Source organism: Maylandia zebra, linkage group LG19 (assembly GCF_041146795.1).
Source record: "Maylandia zebra isolate NMK-2024a linkage group LG19, Mzebra_GT3a, whole genome shotgun sequence".
Classification (NCBI taxonomy): Eukaryota; Metazoa; Chordata; class Actinopteri; order Cichliformes; family Cichlidae; genus Maylandia; species Maylandia zebra.
This window is the reverse complement of record NC_135185.1, coordinates 10,746,845-10,767,669: the sequence shown is the minus strand read 5'-3', so window position 1 is coordinate 10,767,669 and position 20,825 is coordinate 10,746,845. Positions and strand designations below refer to the sequence as shown.

The window sequence follows — 20,825 nt, the reverse complement described above, 5'->3', positions numbered from 1 at the left end:
TCATGAAGACGCGTGTTGGGAAGAGAGGAGTTGATATGTTTGTAAACAAACTTTAGAATTTATTTTTTAGCTACTGAATCAACTTTAGTCTGCGATAATCTAATTATTATAAATCTAATAAATGTGAAAGAATTTAGAAGCCGAAATTATGACAAAAATGAAAAATTTGCTGTTAAAATTAAAGCTGATTAATAAGTCGGTGTTATTATTTATGTTACTAGTAGTAATTTTGATAGAAATGTAACTATGTTTATGTGTGTTTGCATTTGCTATACAGATGCAATTAAAAAGGTGTCATATTTGCACAGCGACATTTAAACACACTTACACCTACACGCTGCACACACACACACACATTAAAAGCTTATGTGGAGACAGAGGTGAGAAGCTAAAAGCATATACAAACCCTTCTCTGAACATTCATGTAAACATCTCGACTCATCTTTAATCTGTTTTTTCACTGATGGAAGGTTATCAGTGCAAACCCACTCGGTGCGTTTTGAGACGAGTCGGTGTTTCCGTGTGACCTCGATTACCTGTTCAGGCCACGAAGCCTGATGTCAGGAGTTACCTCCGGCTCGGATATGTGCAGGCATGCCGATGCAATTGTGCGTGCACGTACACACACCAACACGTTGTTAACAATGCATTTCACCAATTAAATTCTCCTCTCGTGGCTTCCTTCCTTAATCCAGCCACGGGAGGCGCGCACAGACGCCAGTCTCGATGTTGATGTCTCAGAGAGAAGGAAAAAACATCCTCTCCACCCCGACGAGCCTCCAGCAAATAAGCCTAGAACTTGCATTAGGTGTAGTTAGTGTCATGCTGTGTCTGCATGCGTGTGAGACAGTTTGAGTGTGTTAGAGAGGCCGAGAGACGGAGCGCGCATGTAAAGCAGCGAAGGAGGTATGTGTGGAGTGATGGGAGCCAGGACAAATATATCAGCAGAAGAAGGAGGGGAGGAAGGAGGAAGTAGAAGAAGGGGGCGGGTGTCTTGGGGATGACAGGAAAAAAATACGTCCGCTTGGTGGAAGTGGAATGAAGTCGAAACGAGGAAAGGAATGGAAAAAGAAAACTGTGCCGCCAATTCTAAGCGTAATTTCCTGTGATGTCAAAGTTGGCAGATGGAGAGGAAAAGGAATTTGAAGGAAACATTAGTGTTTGATGTGAAAAGAGGGGAGGAGTGATGTGGTGGGAGAACGAGCAGGAGAAAAAAATATCCTGGGAAATGAAAGAGAGTGAAAGAGAAGAAGGCAGGAGCGCGTGCGGGGGGTGAAAGTGTCAGCAGGTCAGGCAGAAACCATTACCAGTGCTGGCTGTTTGTTCCTTACACACTGGGCCAACTTAATAGAAGCCAAGCATTTAAAGTCAAGTGGAAATGTGGCTGACCCGCCACCTGTTCAGCACGCACACACCACAGCAGCTCCACACAAACAGTCTGTCTTTCAGGGCTTTTTATAGCTTTTATCACCACGCTCACTTTGCAGAGATTATTTTTTGGGCCTCGTCTTTGCACAGTAATCATCAGAGGGAAGAAGGAGAACAATAATGCATCAGTGTTCTTTAAAAAGCTTGGCTGCATTTATTTCATCTGGGCAACAGCTGTGCACATTCCTAAATATTAAGCAACATCCAGAGACGGCGCGTCTCCGCTTTAGTTCGCTTCATTTGTCACGTTTATACAGCAGTGTGTCCTACAGCGCTTCTAAAAACAGCTGAAACCACAAAGCTAATGTGAAGCAACTGCATTTAATTTCATTTTATAAATACTTGTAGACATTCGAGCATTTATTGGAATTAAATCGCTGCACTGTAAACCCATAAAATAAAAAAAAGCCTTCCTGCAGTATGAAGTCAACTCAGATATTTTCATTTAATACGACATATTTCTTCATTTGCATCCTCCATTTGATTAAGTTAATGTAAATGAGAAATAATTAAAACGCACACTGTTTTATGTTAAAGAAAGGCAGCATTTATTACTCTCTTTTTAAATTAAAAAATAAGAACTCCCACACTCTGCCAGCATGACTTTTGTAAAAGTTCACATGGCTCTCTGTGCTCTCCTGTGTGTGCTACGATGACGGTCGTCAAATCTCATTTCACATACAGTTGAAATACAGCCTGATGAGTTTAACAGAACAAACACACATCGAGCTAATATGACACAATGTGTTATAATAATGACAACACACCCCAACAAGTGTTGGATGCAGCTCTTTACAAAGGTGCCTGCACACTCGTGCTGCAGGCCTGACTTCAGTTCACGTGCACGAAGGAGGAAAACGGCTGAAGAGTTTGCAGAGGATGTGAAGACTGTTTTTAATTTTACTGCTTAAAAGAGCCAACTGAGCACGGGCCAGAGGCGATTATCCACTGCTGCTAACGCATCAGGTCTTTGCAAGCGTCTGCAAACACAGCATGCTAAGACAAAGCTTTGTGTTCATACTGGATCGATCACGTGGCGTTCGAGTCCTTGTTAGGACGAGGGGTCCTGCGTGGGGCCTTCAGTTGTGGTACTGCAGCTTACTCCCACTGTCCGAGGACGCGCTCGTGGAGAGTGAGTGGTTGCTCGCCTCTCGGTGCCCCCCACCTCAGACCTGGATGGGCTCCAGCCCGCTGCGAGCCTGATGCATCCATTATAATTAATGAGAAAATATTTATTTTCTATGTTTTGTCCTCAACGCTCACTCAAGCTTATGCTCATTTGTCTTCTATATACATTAATGTAACACAGAAGAGCAAACACTGTAATCATCTGTGAAAAGTGAAACCAACAGTAATAACTGCACGTTTACAGAATTACACTGCTGAACGGCATGCTGGGTAATGGCAGCTAGTCAAGTAGCTAGCCAGGTAGCATCCTCCATCGCTCAGCAGTGATGAAGAACAAAATAATAATCTGTGAGCTGCAGATTTGGAGGTTTTATGGCTTTAAATGATTCGTATGTTTTGTGATAACGTTGCCTCGCACAGTGACACCACAGTGACACGCACAGATGACGCTGAAACATGTAAACAGAGACGAAGACGTCTGAGCTGCAGACTTTGGAAGAATAGGCCCGAGAAGACTTTAATTCAACGCAGGAAAAAGTGTCAGCATGAAGGCCGACTCTGATTTTATTTCAAGGCCTCAGAGTCGATTATTTATCGTTTGTTTCATGTTTTTTGGTTTAAACTACTCAATTTACTGAACTTATTCAGGTTTTCCTGCTTAATGTGAGGCGAGATGCTGGACTTGTCTGAGAAGTCAGAAATTCATTTCAACAACGAAACAATTTTTTTTCTGTTCAGGAAGCAAATAACTGTAATTTGTTATCTTAATCAAAAAATAATAAAGTGTTTTACTGTTTATTTGTGCTTTTTTAAAATACTCTATTATCATAATTCACAGACAACAACAATAATTATGTTTTAACATTAGAAATATCATTTAGATTAAAGAGCTTGGACATGCTGGGGATGAAACATTAGCAGAAACGTGCTAAATATTTGTGGAATTTCCTGAACTGTTCATTTCAAGTGAAATCAGTTGAAGTTTCCGCAGCTTAGTTTATTTCTTTACTGTGAGTTTATTGACGTTCTTCACGTATCAAACTCACCTGTGTGTAATTAATCAAAGAAACGTCGGCAGCTTCTGTTTCAGGGTGGCTTTGTGCTCGCTTTCCAACTGCTGGAAACGGGAGGAAAATCCAGGATTGTCATTAATAACGCCTGTCCTCGTATGACAAGTCAGAAAGTCTGCTGTGAAAACGACCTAACACAGATAATACTTTAAGCGATCCATTAGTGCCAGGGTGAAAAATGATTTTTTGGCTAATACATTCATACTTACAGCCCCCGCTGCTTTAGTATTTTTGACTGAAAACATCTCAAACTGATGAAAGAGCTGAAGAACTGCAAGTTCTCACGTCGTGACGGGAATCTCAACTAGCAATTTATTAAGCGCGGACGTGCTCAGAGGTCAGTCAGTTAAAGTGACGTGCACGTGGACAACACAGGCGGTAACTGTGAGCCAAATACTCCACAGGTGTCGCATCAGAGTTAGCCAGTCTGAACTGAAGGCAGAACTATCGTTGTAAGGACTCCATCCAGTCACTGTTTCCTTCTGTCTCCATGTAGAGGCACAGACAGAGGGGGAAGGAGCGAGTTCATCGGTTACCCTCAGCCCTCCGTATGTCTTTTGCTTTCCCTCACCATGTTGCCGTCAAGTTCCACACAGACGCACTTTCTTTAACCAAAAGCTGCCGATGTCATTAACCGTTCACGTCCTGATGTGGAGAAGTCATCTGTCCGTGGCCTCACCGACGTCGAGAGAGAGGGCCACTCGGAAGCACTTAGGGGCCCCGGGTGTCTCTGGGGTTAATGCAGCCTGTGGTGCCGGCTCTGACGGATGGCTGGGAAGCCCCACTAAATCAGCCCCTCTGCCAGGAAAGATGGAGCGAGAGGAGGGGTGGGGTGCAAAGGGGACCACTCCAGCTTCATCACAGCCCTCCCTCTTTTGAAAAGCTCTTGAAACGTCGCAGGCTCCCCGCTAATGTCATCCACGCCGGTGCACATGACGCGCACTGTCTTTGTTCCAGCTCCTCCACCTTCAGACCAGCTCTCCACACCAACCCACAGGACCCCGAGCATTCTCACCTCACAATTAAAACAGGCATTAGGAGAGAGGGAACGAGGAGGAAGGGGCGTAAAGAACAGCGAGCCGGATTGAAAGAACAGGAAGACAACGATATGGAAAGGCTGATTAATTAAGGGTTCCTCTCTGGCTACAGAACAGATGAAGTTTCAGGATCAATTAATTAGCAAGCTAGCCTACGCACGTCAATGGCTCTAATAGCCTGCTCTCATTTGTAACTTTTATTACCCCGCTGCTGTGGAGTGGCTCTCAGCCAATCAAATGCCGCGTGGAGCCCATGCTACATGGTCATTAACTGGAAGGGGGTGGGGGAAAACCCCTCCCATCCAGAGTGGTTTAAGTGATGTTATCAGTTATGTCACTGTAAAGCTTCTATATGCTCTGTAGCACAAGAAAGATGGACTTGTGTCTACGCTCAAACACATAGCAACATGTTTTATCCACAGTTATTAGTGTATTTATATTTGAGCCTGTGGATTATACTTTTTCACAAACGCAGCTGTCAGTTATTTCTCGCTGTTGCATTAGTCCTCCATCGCTCTTGCTCAGAGAGGTGAAGCAATGTTGGGATTTGATATTATTTTGTGCTGAACGCGGCGAGCGGGTGTAAAACGTCACAAACGGTGTGTTTTTGAAAGATCCGGGCTCGGCGCTCTGAGTCTGCGGCGCTCTATACGTGCCTGCTGATAAGATAAAAGAGCCGGGAGATGAAAGCAGAGCGAAACGGAGGGAGCGCGAAAGAGAGGGAAAAGAAAGGGGATGCTTTACGTCTTTGCCGAGTTACAGAGGGATTAGTGGCTGCTCTAATTGGCTCACGGAGAATTCATCTCAGTTTCCATCCAGATTAGATGGATTCTTACGCAGGTCAAGTCTGGCATCTCACTTTCTGGGCTTCATTTGTACTGCGGAGTGCGGAAGTGCTGAGATGTGACACGCCGTCAACATCTGAGACAGCACAGCATAATAACGCTGTTACCTGGATTCGGCTGCTGCTTTGTAACAGGAGCAGACGAAGATGGGGCCTGTTTGTACAGCCTGGATGTTAAACAAGCGAATAAACGTCCATCTAAGTTTGAATGTTTTCAAGAGAGCAGCTTTTAAAAATATATTTACTTATGTAAACGGTCAGTTTACCTCCAAACAAACTCAAACTCTCGGCCTGCTCATCCATCTCATGCTTTTGCTGCCTTCACTTAAATAGGATGTAACCAGAGGGCACAAATTAGCAGCAGCATTTCCAGGAATCATAACCTGGTTAGCCCCAAATAAGGAAGAGCTACAAAACTGGGATGGAGGAACTATTTTCTGTCTACATCCACCAAACAGAAATTACAGCTCAGCTCAGGGCCCCCACCAACACACGCACAGACACACACCATCAAAAGAGGTCAGCATCATGGAAACAGCTAACCCAGCGGCCCCCAACCCCTGGGCCACAGAGTGGTTTGGTCCCGGGCCGCGAGAGTTGAGGCTCAGGCGTGAAATGTATGGTTTTCAGGGTTTTTATCGGTTTTATCGTTAACTCTGTTTCCCTGGTGTGTTATGGATAAATCTTCTTTTTTTTGGTACCATTACCGGTTTTATTTTGTTGTATTTATCCGCGACACCTTAAAGGCCGGTCCGTGAAAATATTGTCGGACACAAACCGGTCCGTCTCACAAAAAAGGTTGGGGACCGCTGACTTAACTCATATATAACTTGGCCAGCATTTCACTTGATCCCTGGATGAGGCTGCTCGAAACGTTTGGTCTCTGAACATTTTTTCTGCTCTTGGATCTCTATGATGTCATAGAGAGGGGATATCCCTAATATGGTAGTTGTAGGCACACAACTATGGAATCCCGCAGAGTCCAAGAACAGCAGAGCAGGTGTCCTGTATTTGTAGTCTTTACACATTTTAAATAACAAATCACGCACCGTGAACTATGGCAGCAGGGAGACGGCGGCGTGCCTACGAGTGCGTTAGCGTGGATCGACTTCAGCGACATAAGTTATTAAAGGCACTGCGTGCTCGTCCTCTGAAGAGCCAATCCTTCCAAAAATGTCTACCTGCCCTTAACCCCTTAACCCCATCATCATCACGCCGCCAGTTCCTGATTGATCTGCGGCGCACAGAAGCGGCTCAGCCATCCATTGTGTCGCTGTCATTTAACAAGGCGGCGCCTCGTCGTGTCAGCATCCCGGAAAGACAGCCTCGCAGCAGGGGATGTAAAATACGAGTATAATCTCCTGAGCTCACGGTGACCGCTAATGGCGAAAAAGCGTTTTTTTCCCCCCCAACTCAAAGCAACCCCTCCCCTTCCCCTCCACCTTCTCCTCGTTCAGATGTAATTGACATGACTCCTACACAAGTTCAAGCCTGTCATCACAGCAAGCGGTGAAAAATGAGCCGAGCCGGCGTGCGTCGGAATGATTGATCTGAAAGACGTTTCGGGGCTATTTTGCGCTCAGTTGTGATGTTTACATGTGTCGTGAGCCTTCTTTTCTTGGTAATTTCATGATGATTATTTTCTGTCTGTCAGGACGGAGTCGAGTTTGAGTCTGAGCTGGTGTTATTTGGCGTTCCTTCTGAATTTCCAGTATAATCATTGAGAAGTTCTGTGTCAAGACATCGCACCGATCTGCTTTTTATTTTGGGATAACTGGCTGCACCTCCCTCATTATCAGCACTTGAATCCTTTTCACTTCACCCGCTCTTCGCCCTCCTCCTCCTCCTCCTCCCTCGCTTATTTAGGTCCATGTTTGACCCTCGCTGAATCACATTTGCTTTTTTCTCACTGCCTCTTTCTCAATTTCCCCTCGCGTTTCTGTCTGTCTTGGCGTCAGATTGGGGTCAGGAGTTTAGTAGGTGAAAAACATTTGGAGCCGGTGGCGCAGGGCCCAGAGCCTCTCGCAAAAAAAAGAAAAAATGAAATAAATAAACGGCTGTTCACACACACATTACGGAGAGCATTAACCTCACCTGCTCTGCCTCTCCAAATGTCTCCATTACCACTCTGTCTAGAACAACAGAGCCACTGCTAGTCAGCCAGCAATAAAACGCCAGCGACGAGCGCTCCCTTTGTGCATGTTTTTTTCCCCCCATCAATTGATGCGAGCAGAAACTGAGAATTAGAGAGAGGGAAAAATAAAGAGGGGCAGAGAGCAGCCTTCAGAAAAGGATCCAAGATGGAAATATAAAAAAGCTCGCCGTGCGTCTATCAGTTGATGGCTACACTGTCTGCTCGCGTTCTCTCGCCCGTCAGAGCGATTGGATGCTATCAGCGGGTCAAGAAGTCACACTCCTTCAAAAGACGGGCTTATGTTTTCATTTGGGAAGAGAAAAATCTTGCACTATATGAAGTGCACTGTGCAGAAAAATGCCGGCGAATTCACGTGCCTTTTTTAAAATGAATTTATTTTTTCTCCCCCGGCACCCGAGGAATGAGCTTAGGTGTCAAGGGCCTCCCAGTGTATGAGGAGGGGGAGGAGCCAAAGACAGAGATCAAAGAGAAGTATGGAGAGAGAGAGATGGAGAGCGGCGTCACCTTGGGGGGAGAGAGATAGGAGAGCGATGACGAGAGCCGTGATGCGTCCCCTCTTCTTCTCCCTTATGTTTAATCATGAGCCCGTTGGTGCTGATCCTCGCCTCCGACACTTTGCATTTCATTAAGGGACTCACCTTCGTTTGCAATTCACCGCTGGATGTGGTATTGACTCCGAGTGGCTGATCTTATCACCACACAAAGCTGGAGACACCGGTTGATTTGTTTTGGTCCGGAGTGGAATAATAAGCTCCTGACGGCTGCAGCCCGGTGCTGTTCTTTGCACGTCAGCCTTTTGCATTGCAGAGATGGCAGGAGGCGATATTCACGTCCTTGTGCCGCAGCAGAACGTGTGCACGGTTACGGCGCTTTAGACGTCGGCGCATCTTGAAAATGAGAGAAAAAGTCAAATTCCCGCAAAAGATCAGAGCCGAGTTTGAGTCGAAAGCATCAGCTGCACAACATGAAACAAAAGCATCTTTAGCTCGAGCCACAGGCGGCAACGAGCCGAGCGTTTCCAAAAATGACGAGATAGAGTCAAACAATTAGGAAATGGTGATTTTTCCTAAAAGTGTAGCATTTTCTGGAGGATTTCAACAACAAATAACGGCCTCTGAATTCTAATTTGGCTTTGTGATTCTGTGTGAGCATTTAAATGATGTTGAAATGTTTTTATTTCCACGTTAGAGAAAGCAGTCCTGAGAGTTATCCTGATACCGCTGCACGTTTTCATTGTTTTGACTGACAGATCTGTCAGCACTGCCATTTCTCTCGTACCTTTTCCCCGCTGTGCTCCCTCGCTGAAATTTCCTTTGATTATCTGCCATTAAGTTCGCTTTAAGACCTGCCGACCTGCTGGAGAATGTAAATATGGAAAAGGAAATATCCAATGTTTCATTTTGCGCTGTGTTTACAAATGTCATTATTGTAATGCAGCCAGCTTTTGCATAGTCACATTCAGTCTTTGAATGATGCTATGATTAACCAGCGTGACTGTAATTCAGCTGTGAAAAGGCCGTCGATCGTTAGAAGGTGCCAAGCATGCAGATACACTGTAGCGACTCGGAGGTGTTACAGAAGGGATTTGGAGCTCCGTGGAGTCGTTAAAGAAGACTTTTGTCATTTAAAAAAGGAAAAACGATGACCGCTGGAAACGCAGTTACTGCAGTTTTCATGCGTTTTCGTAGCCGGTCAGCCAGCTCAGAGTTGCAGGGCGTCTGGAGTCGATCCCAGTCACTCACAGACACAGACCATCACTCACTGTCACACCTGTGGTCAGTTTAGAATCACCAGTTAAACGTACAGGCCTGTCTCTGGACTGTTGTATGCTCACTTCAACACCGTGCTGACCTAAAGTGTCTAAAGTAATTTAGTTTATATTTGTATTTCAGACCAAACTGGGAACATTTCCTCCATATTTTACTTTCATTTTCATTCATTTTATACCTTTGAATTTTTGCTCTTTTATTTCAGTTACCAAACAGTTTTTTTATTATTATTATTATAACACCTAGTTTTAGTTTATGTAGGTTAATATTATTAACTCTGTCTGGGACCAACCTTGATCAGCAGCTTTCATTATAGGATTAGGTTATGGTCAAATCAGTTTTATTGATAAATGATGTCCTGATTGGATGATGTGAGGCTGGTGCTGTGATGCATGTATAGATCGGAGGCCTCAGAGGGACAGCAGCCTGTTTGGTGACTATTCAGAATATTTATGCTGAATCCACTTGATTTTTTAGTTGGTGGACACAATGCGTCATGCAGAGGAAATTAAGGAGTTTTTCATCCCAGAATGAAAAAATTAAAATTGGAGGCTGATGATGAAACGGCGCCAAAAACAACATTAAATATTTGGAAAACTGTTTTTTTTTTGTGGTATTTTTTATAGTTAAACTAATGTGATAAAGCATTTTCATACACTGATAGCATACTGGTGATACTTCACGTTTGCTCTTTGGTCACTTTATGATGATAGCAGCGCCTCGTTGAGCTGCCGCCCTGTCCAGCCTGTTGACTTCTTGCTGCTGTGCATCACATCCATCCTTAAAGCGTGCGCAGGCCTCGTATCCAGAGCTGTTCTTGTATCTGCCGTCTTGCTGCCCTTCCTCTCTCATACGGTTTTATCTTTATTGCTATTTTGCATTATCCCTATCCCTGCTCTCAGGCTCATCTTCCTTCCTATGCTTTACTTTTTCTCTCCACATATCTGTGCGTCTGCATCGCTTTCTCTATCTGTCCCTCTCCGTCTTTATCACGTGAACCATCGCTTTATCTGTGGCTTTAAGTATGGCAGAGTGTAACACCCGTCCTCTATCTCCCCTCCGACTATCTATCCATCTGTGTCTCTAAACATCTTCCTTTGCCACTTTGTATCTGCTTTTTTTTCTTGCCGTTTCAGCCTCTGGTTCAGTCTTTTGTCAGCTCATCGAACTTCCCGCTTCTTGCAACACTTTTTAACTTTTCCATTTTAAGCAGCAGCTTCTTGGCCGACGAGCACAATGGCACGTGAATGTTAATGGCGAGCCTGTGATGTGCGGGCCTGTCAGGCCTGTCAGTGCGTGCGTATGAGTGCGTTTAGGGGTTGGGGTGGTGGCACCGCTTAGCGCTCTGGTTGGCTGAGTCCATCTGTCACTCAAAAATGGGCAACCTGTGGTCCCGGCCAGCAGCCACCCGTAGCGGCGCTTTGACAGTGTTATGAAAATTCCTGTCTATTGCTCATTGGCCCAATTGAATTACAAGCAGCGCCTTGTTCCGTGCAAGGTTTTTAAACGGCTGATTTAAGGCACATGCACATGTGCACGTACACACACACACACACAGCCGCCTTGAATGAGGGTTAGCGCAGCTTTTTATTCCCACCATTTGCAGAGCAGGAAGATATTGTCTGCCTTTTCATACGAGTCTTGTTTTGATAGATTTTTGATTGAGTTATTCTCAGTGTTTGCGCTCGTGTTTGTGTCTTTGTATCTTAATATGCCGCCAAGGCTTTTGTTTTCATCACACTGTTTCTGCAGTTTATGGTGAATTATTTGCTTCACAGGACGTCTATTCTGCGTCATTTCTCCCTACAGCACTTCACATCTGTTGTCATTTCATTACAGACATTTATTTGACACTGTGTGCCTGCCAAGACTCTGGATAAAGCACACTGTTATTTTGTTGGCTTCCACACACCTGAGTGGAGGGAAAAGGCAGAAAATGGTCTTATTTTCTACTTCCAGCAGTTATTTTTATTGTTGTAACCGGCAGCACAGCGAGTCTGTTTATCACCGAGCATATTCTCAGTCAAAGAGAATCAGGTTTCAGACAGCTGGTGTGTACTCAGCAGGTACAGTACATTCATACAGTCGAGCCCAGCAATCAAACAGAAGCTGCATTTGAATGACTCTCTCTTCCCTCCCAAAGCCACAGTGACAGGTTGCTACTTGTTAGACCTCCAGTCAGCCTGCTGCCTCTGTGTACTCATTTGACTGACTGTCGGCATTTCTGCCTCCTTCTCGTTTGGCTCTTCTGCTGCCTTCCCCGACTGTCTGTGTACCTGCTTGTGTTTTTGGCAGCAGCTATTCTCAAATGTTCATTTAACTACAGAAAATCTGTTTTTCAGAATAACCACCTTTGATGGCCCCATCTTATCTTAATGACCTTGTAGTACCACATCACCCTATTAGAGCACTTCGCTCTCACACTGCAGGCCTACTTGTTGTTCCTAGAGTATTTAAAAGTAGAATGGGAGGCAGAGCCTTCAGTTTTCAGGCCCCTCTTCTGTGGAACCAGCTTCCAGTTTGGATTCAGGAGACAGACACTATCTCTACTTTTAAGATTAGGCTTAAAACTTTCCTTTTTGCTAAAGCATATAGTTAGGGCTGGACCAGGTGACCCTGAATCCTCCCTTAGTTATGCTGCAATAGATGTAGGCTGCCGGGGATTCCCATGATGCACTGGGTGTTTCTTCTTCATTCAGTATGTATTAGTAGACCTCTCTGCACTGAATAATACTTGTTATTTTGTCTCTATCCCATCTTCCTTCTCACCCCAACCAATCACAGCAGATGGCCCCGCCCCTCCCTCAGCCTGGTTCTGCCGGAGGTTTCTTCCTGTTAAGAGGGAGTTTTTCCTTCCCACTGTCACCAAAGTGCTTGTTCATAGGGGGTCATGTGACTGTTGGGTTTTTCTCTGTGTTTTTATTGTAGGGTCTACTTTGCAGTATAAAGCACCTTCAGGTGACTGTTGTTGTGATTTGGCGCTGTATAAATAAAATAAAATTGAATTGATGGCGCTATAAACTCCTTGGCTGTACATTTAAACAGTGGGCTGATGTAGGAGCGGCCCATGCAGACGGCAGTGCTGCTGGTTAATGGGCGATCAGCTGGGAGAGCGGTGTTGTTGAAAGTAGCACATATTCTGCATTCAGTGATGAAAGAGGATGAAGAAACTCAGCCACAGCCATCCATCCATTCACAGCAATTAAAGCCTCTTACACTTCCTGTCAATGAAAGTCCACTGCTCGCTTTGCTAATGCTTGTGATACGATGATGATGATGTTGAATGAAGCACTTCTTGTGGAGTCTAATTCAGTCTTAATTCCTCTACAGACTGTCCAAGTGGCTCGCTGTGGACAGAGTGTGTGTTTCTGTGAACCACATGATACGTATCTGAAAAACATTTGTGTTAGTATTGATGTTAGCGACGTGCTTACGAAGGCTGCCTTAATAACTGTCACACTGTCCCAAATATTTCCAACATTGTTCAAACCTGTAAAATCTGCCACTTGTGTCGATTTGTTTCATCTATGAATCGATTGGTATCATTTCTCACACATGAATGTACGTTTGATTGTTCTGATCAGGATCGCAGGGACACCATACAGCTGACCTGAGCACATATATAACTATCTATCACATTATTAAACATCGTTCATTTACATATAAATGAAAAGAATGAATATGCATTCATATCAATTCTTGTGCATTCTCGTGTTTTTATGAACCTGATTCCTACCTGAGAGCACCACACAGGTGATCCCACACTTTTCCACGACATCATCCGTGTCCACACTTCATAATCAGTGCAGTGGAGGACAGTGGGCTATCCAAGTACTCAGCAGTACAATAAGAGCCACACTAAAAATGAACCATCGCTTTAAAAAATAAAATGTGCAGTTATTTAATCAGTTTGTTCACAGCACACATTTTGACCAGTCCTAGCAGGAGAAGCTGTAATAGCACTAATTACATTAACAGTGGTTTTGATCCATGTAAGGGTCTCTGTGAGCACAATACAAGGCCTCTAAATGATATGCAGCCACTGTTAGTGCTGTAATCAGCCGGGTAGCCTCAGATAAAAAAGGAATGCACCTCGTAAAGCCTCACAGGACTCAAACTGTAAGTGTATTTACACCCTTACAGCAGCTTCCTTCTAATAGAAAACAAAGAGAGTTAGCAGTTGTGACACTGATGGGTCCAAACTGCATTTTTATATCCAAATTCAAAGACCAGACCGAATCCGGTGTAGTTTATTATCTGCTCCTTAGCTTTCCATCCTTTGTAAGGAGGGTATTTGTAGCACTAAGAGGATCTTTTCTGGAGGTGCGAACTGAAACACGCTCTCTCTGTTGGACCTGTTTTTCTGTGATTTGTCTGTCACGCTGCCCACGTCTGTCTGCTCCTCCGTCTATCTGTCACTGTCTGTCCGTATCCGTCGGCCTGCCTGTCATCGTATTTGTCTGAGGAGGAAAGAAACCCACCCGTGGTTGTCTGGTCTCGATCTCCATGGCGACCCGATCCTGACCAATCCCGGAACAGCAGCATTCCAGTCGAGACCCACAGTGTTACGGCGGCCTGTCATCACCGATCGCGGGATAGAGTTGCTTCTGTTAAGTCGGAGTGGCTTTGATCCACAGCTAATGGCGTGTGTGACAGACAGAGGGAGAGAGTTTGTTTGTATTTCTTACTTTAGCAAATCCCTGCGAACAGACGACTGTGCATTCACTTGAGTATGTTGGAATCAGATACTGTGTGTGTGTGTGTGTGTGTGTGTGTGTGTGTGTGTGTGTGTGTGTGTGTTTCCCCGGCTTGCAGTAATGAATCCAGTGGTGCTGTTGGCATGAGCGGGGCCATGCTATTAACCTCTCTGCCAGCTAGACTGATCTCACCCTGTCTGTCTGTCTCATCGGCCTAATGACACACTCACACACACTCGTGCGCAGAAACCTGTCCTTCCTAATCAAATTTCCACTGAAGTGAATGGTATTCCACATTGTCCAATCATCTCCATTCAGAGAGTCAAAAAGCTTCTGCCGGTGCGGCGAGAATATTTCTTTTTTTACGACCCACTCAAAGGAAGGTACTCTTCAAAAGTGTTTGAAATGTAATAATCTCAACTGTTCCTCTGCAGCCAGATCAGATTTTAATATTTTTGCACCAGCCATCAGTTTTACGAGTGGGTTTCCTCGCTCACGAGAGTCACAGTAAAACTCCAGCCTTGCTTTTAATCTGACGAGGCAGCAGTGCGGCGGTTACGTCACGGTGGAGTCCCCTCTAACGCCATCCTCTATAAATCACTGTGAGTTTGAGTTTTACTTTGCCAAGCCTGCCACAGGAGATTTAAAGGGACATTTTAAAGTTTAGGACTCGGGGCGCACGGCTTCGCTCGCGCCCCAAATTACAGCCTGTGTGCGCGTTTAATGAGTTTGCGGCAGAGCTCCTGGCGGAATAAAAATAAGCCACATGACATAATGGGGAAGAAATATGACATGAAACGTGCTGTCATATTGCTTCACCCGTGGTCGTAAATGTTGTTTAATAATGTGTGTTTATGTGCATGCGTGTGTGCACGTGATGAGAAAACCCCAGCCTCCATAGGAAATCCGCAGAGGAGCGAGGAGCACCTGGCGCTGTCTGCAGTCATAACAAATGACAAGAAGGGATTAAGGCTAGATTTGTATTTGTGCCAGCTTGTTACATGCATCCCCTGTTCACATTCTCTCTCATAACCACCATGTAATGCAGCATTGGCACTTGGCATGGCTTCGCCCTCCTGAGTTAGTTTTTTAACCGCTCTTGCTCTGGAACGCCGTGGCTCATCCGCGTGGCCCTCATTAAGGTAACGGCCTGGGACGGGGACTACAGTAATATCCGGCGCACTTCATCCCATCTGCGAGCTGTCCGAGTCGGAGTTAATGTAGAGAGCAGGATGCTTTGGCAAGGCAGAGGACATAAAGTTAGTGTTTTCTGCAGCGTGAGTTCATTAGGCAGAGCGCTGCTGGGAGGCGCGTGTCAGCCTGCTCGGAGCTAAATTAAGAGCCTCTCGCTGAGGGACAATCACATGAATTGGAAAAAAAGATAAGGGACAGTTTGTGTGGGATGCTTTTGCTTTTGGCAAATGTATGATTGACTACTGCAGTATGTTACCTGCCACCTGCTTTGATATCCTACTAATTGCACCTGGCACCCTCTCTGCATTGCTTTTAATTTAAAGTGAAAGTCTTGCTCTCAGTCCTGACCTTAATACCTCCCTTCTAACTGTCATGTGGTTGGTTGTTTCAGCAGGTGGTGCCATATGGCCAACAGGGGATGGTTGGGTACAGCCAGCAGCAGCAACAGCAGCAGCAGCAGCAGCAAGGGGGGCAGCAGGGAACCCCTCCGTACTTCAGCCCCCCTCATCAGACTCCTCCAGGACCAACCCCGAGCTCCTACCTGCAGCCTCGGCCGCCACTGCAACAGGTACCAGCACACGGGCCCTAAACTGAGACCAGTGGTGCTTCCTGCAGGAAACAGCTGTGCTCACGTTTACATGAGGAAAAAATAAATAGTAGCCATAATTAATCAATACCACAAGGTTTCATCCAAATCTTTTTAATGTTTGAGTTGTGCTGAGATTGGAAAAAGCATCTTAACAGAGAAACCGTGTGTGTGCACATGTATTCATGTCTTTGTGGGGACCAAAAATGCTGGTCCCCACATGTTTGAAGATACAGTTGGGTTAGGATTAGGGAAAGCATTATGTCAATTAGATGTCCCACAAGATATGAAAACCCGAGTTGTGTGTGTGTATGCATGTGTGTTTGTGTGTGTGTGGTCCAGGCCCATTACTCTTTCGCATTATTCATGAGACATATTTTAGGTAGAGCTCACTCTCTGCGTTTTCAAATATTTAACTGTTTTCTCGAAGCACGCACACTGTGCAGAGACATTTGCATGCAATGCGTGTTTCGGAGATTGGACAATCATAGCTTATAAACACATATTGTATATTTTCAATGAGCACAGGCCTGCCAGTGCAAACCGAATTCTCAGAACAACAAAGGGCCTGTTCTGCAGATATGGATCGAGACGCGTCCTGCCAAGTTTTAGCGTGATGTTCTGTAGAAGATTTCCACTGGGAAGCTGGCTTCAAGCAGTTGTTTTTTCAGATTTGAGTGAAGTCTGCCCATGTGTTTCCCATCCACTCTGCAGCCAGAGGGATCTATCTATCAGCCCGCATGGAGTGACTCTGGCTCGCAGTGTTGCCCTGGATCATTACAGAGAGAGCAAAACAGACCAAAGGAAAGAAAATAAAACGGGACAAGACGGGAGAGATTACAGAAGAAGTGGACGGGAAAGGACAGACTGAAGAGGAGGAAAGAAGATCAGTTTGAACTGGATATGTCAGATTATGGAAACGGTGGTGCTGCGAGCCCTTCCGCAGGATCGTAGCTGATAAAGGCATTTAGTTGAATTCAGTCAGGATTGCCTAAAAAAAGAGCACTTCAGTGTGAGGTAAAAGGCTGAAGTGGCAACTAAAAAAGTACATAAAATAGCGTGCATTAATATGGATTGAGCATTTCCAGTAACATCACAGTGCAGCTGCAGATATGTGGTGATGATATGCATGCAGCCAGTGCATGACTGAGCACTGCACACTGCAACACGGATCAGGATGCTTTCCCTCTATAATGATGCATGTTATCCTTCATTACAGAGAACATCCACGCAAAGAGACGTCATCCAGCACATGCACTGGATAGGCCGTTAGTAGTTGTTCAGTATCTGCGCAGGCTGACTGCCGTTTGGTGGCGGCGGTTAGCTGTTATACTGTCATTTACCGAAACGTAATTAAAACTTTCTTCGGCAGACTTGAACACAGAGTGCACCGAGACAGAATGCTGAGCAAAAAGCCATCGTTGGCACAAAAGCAGGTTGTCAAAAAGGGAAATCATCAGTGTTAGCATATAGTAATTTTCATGCTGAGTGAATGTTTCAGCCAGCGCGCCTTTTGTCTCACGCTGAAAAAGCTCTTACTCTTGTTTCCTCACTTAACATGCTCACACACACAGACCGTGCAGCCTGCTGAGCAAACGTTAGTCACTCTAACTGGGAGCGGCTGAGATCCATGGCCGCGTTGACATTTGGTGACAGTAATGGTGTGTTTTCATCATTGCTGATCACACGGCGGCAATTGACCCACGCTGACATTTATATACCAGGTAGTTCTGCTCGAGTCCTCCCATTGGCCAAAGCCATTTCACCTGTGCTGATAAGTCCCGTATTGGTTGCTATGCCAACTTCTGCGCTGACCGGGGAGCTGGTCTCCCTCTGTTTTTCATTGTTATGCAAGTGTGCTCCTTTAAGGGCAGGCGCACAAGCTTGTTACGGCTACATGAAAGCCTCGATACCTTCGGCAGCTTCCCACCATCTTTACCTGTAATCACGGCGCCCTTCCTGCGTGTTGAAACAACGGTGCAGCATTTAATGTTGCTTTAGCACAGCAGGCAGTGAGTCGCCACTTCCTGGTTCCTGCCTGTCTGTCACACTAAAGACCCGGCTAAATTTATTCTTTCCATCTTCTAATAAGCTCCTGGCTTGGATGCAGTTATGTTGCAGCCATTTACAGACAGACTTTACATATTATTAGGAACAAAGTGGGCCTTTAGCATGTACAGGCATACATGTGCAAGTGGCCAAACATTTCCATTATTTCAGCAGTTTGTGCCGCAGTAATTACTGGAAATTCATAATATTGATCATTAAAAAACATGACATTTTAAACATAACAAAACCAAGCAAGCGCGGTGGCATTAAGACAAAGTTAATTGGTCATCGATTGAGCGAGAGAGGATTTTCGAGAGGGAAACAAAATACTAGGAAACACCAGAATAAATTTAAAGAACAAAGAAAGGCGGTCGCCGGCTTTGATTTTGGATCCGAGAGGTAAACACGTTTGGAAAATTGAACGTACGCGGCGAGCTCGGCCAAGATTACAAATAGGTTTTGCGTGCCTTCAGCTCAGCGCTGCATCGCTTTCATTTTTCTGTTCTGAGCGAGCGTGTGGCTTCCTGTCACTTTTGTACACTGTGTCTGCGTGTACACTAATCAGCCGAGTGCGCCGCGGCAATTCGGAGCTGCGAAAAGGTCAAATGGTGACCTTTGTCTGTGATTCTGGGCTGAAATGAGACATGATGCGAGCCGCACAGAGCGGATTACACGCATACGCGCCATCGCCAGCGCACGCCAGATTAGGATGTCATTGTGGTATTGACCCCTGTTTTTTGACCCCGCATTACTCTGAGAAATCCAAGCTGAAAAGTTCTTTATTTTGTTCTTCTGGCACTCTCCGCAGTTCCTTTCCCCCACTCCACTCCCATTAACCCTAGCCAGAGGACATCCTCCAGTTGATGGAACCATTCCAGCTGCCTTTGACACAGAATTTGCTCTGCAACCGACCGCTATTAGCTGGTTTTGTAACAAATCGAAGTGAAAACGCTGCCTTTCTTTGAGTCTATTGCACTGCTGTGACCTCATCTGATTGCAAGGAGCAAAGAAGGCTAAAAAGGCATTTCGAAGACATCAAGGCTCATACAAAAAGTAAAAATATATATATATTTTCCACCAGGGAAGGAGTGCGCTTTGAAAAAATAAAAGTGCATGTGCTGGTAGATTTTGAATGGCTGTTTGAGAAAGGCAGATATTTTTAAAGCCATGATTATGAGTAACAGTGAAGTTTGTCCTTTATTTGACCCTTGTTTTTACCACATGAACTTCTCGATTGTTCCTATATGAGCGTGTCAATTTCCACCAAATCCTGTGGGATTAATCCTCTTTAAAAAATCTAATTGTAACAAGAATTACTCCTGCTATGTGGAAAAATATTCAAAAGCCCGTTTTTCTGGAAGTAAAGTTTAAAGACGCCCTATAAATATGGCGAACCCGAGTGTTAGCGCCAGCTCCGTTGTGAGACAAATCACTTAAAGGAGGAAACGTGTGCCCTTTCTTTCTCTTGATGGCTGTATTACGCTTGACGCACGGCAGATTAAGCGAGTGATATTTTGTCACCGTGTTACACACTCTGCCTCATAAAAACGAAAACGAGAGCGCTATAATTTCAAGAATTTGGAGATAATTTTTTATGGCGTGTTTGCTTTATTGGGTAGTATACAGCACAGTGTGACAGGATAGACTGGAGGGGGTGAAATGCAACGTTGGCCAACTGCCAGACTTAAACTCCATAACGTTGTAAGGACACGGTGCAGGCTCTGATCAGCCACACTATTTAATGTTTCACTGAGGAACAGTGTGTTAAATTGATGTTTGCAGAGTAATTACATGCAACAGAATATAGGCTTGTTTAAACTCTATGCTGCATGTTCTATTCAGCAGTTTGTGGGTGACTGCTGGAGTCATCTGGATTTGACTGCTAGCCTTTGGAAAAGGAAGTGAGTGGAAAAAAATACTACCCATCCCACTCTCTTTTGTGAAACTGATTCCAATTTCTCTGTTGACTGTTTCCCCTTCCTGCCTGAGAGTAGCCCCTGGGGAGGGATGCTTTAGTATAGATGAACTCTCAGCTGATTGGAGGAGACGCGGCCTCTTTGCAGGGACCTACATGGGAGGAAGCTGATTCATTGGGTTAGATGCTTTCTAGTGACTTGAGCACAACGGTTTTCCATCCGTGTCAGCTGTCAGAGCAAAGAAGAAAAACACGACCAGGCTTGCAGGTCTCCCTTTTAACGCACTTTCCTTCAGCTTTACCTTGAATTGGATAGTAACTGCTGCGTGTGTGCCTGCTGTGCAGCGTTGCGTCACTCATCAAAACTCTGAAAAGGTGAACAGCAAAACCTTGCGAGAGACGTGTATGCCTCTGTAAAATATCAGAAGTAGCACAGAAAACTGGGAGACAGCCAGGTGGATGCAGATGTTATATTCTGACACCAAACTATATTTAAATTATATCTAAAGAACTCCCTGAGTGATTCTGCGTGTTAAGCAGTGCATTTACTTTCTTTTACCGGTTATTTTGAGCGTTGCAGAGTGTTTCTGTGTTTCCCAAAATACATTCAAAACAGGCAAGTCCAGCTTTACTGCTTCCATGGGAATTCAGAGAGTCGTAGCAGCCCGGTGCTGCTAATCCAGGTGCTGCACTGGATGAATTCGTTATCAGAGAGCGTGAGCACATCTGTAAAAGCAGACGTTTTGCCAGTTTGTTGCACTGAAGAAGTGCACATTCCAGCAAATTCCCCCCAAGGTCAGATTGTGCAACGCTCAGAGAAACTGCAAAAACCCAAGAGCGTGTTCGGGGTTAAAGTTCATGTCAGTACAATTAGAGCCTGAGCAGGTGTGACTTGTTTGGTAGGGTTGCTGGAGAAAGCAAGTTTTATCTGAAAGAACCACAAGACTGCAGGA

General features: G+C 45.0%; 1 protein-coding gene across 5 annotated transcripts in view; it reads left to right on the top strand.

The window, feature by feature from the left end:
• LOC101481705 (AT-rich interactive domain-containing protein 1B) overlaps nucleotides 1-20,825 on the top strand; it is a 188,856-nt gene that overhangs the window by 57,371 nt on the left and 110,660 nt on the right. For 4 of the 5 annotated variants that reach the window (XM_076877232.1, XM_076877231.1, XM_076877230.1 and 1 more), the window contains one exon: nucleotides 15,714-15,890. In XM_076877232.1, the coding sequence (XP_076733347.1) occupies nucleotides 15,714-15,890 (177 nt within the window). The remainder of the gene's footprint in view (nucleotides 1-15,713; nucleotides 15,891-20,825) is intronic. The other variant, XM_004566496.3, reaches the window with a different exon arrangement.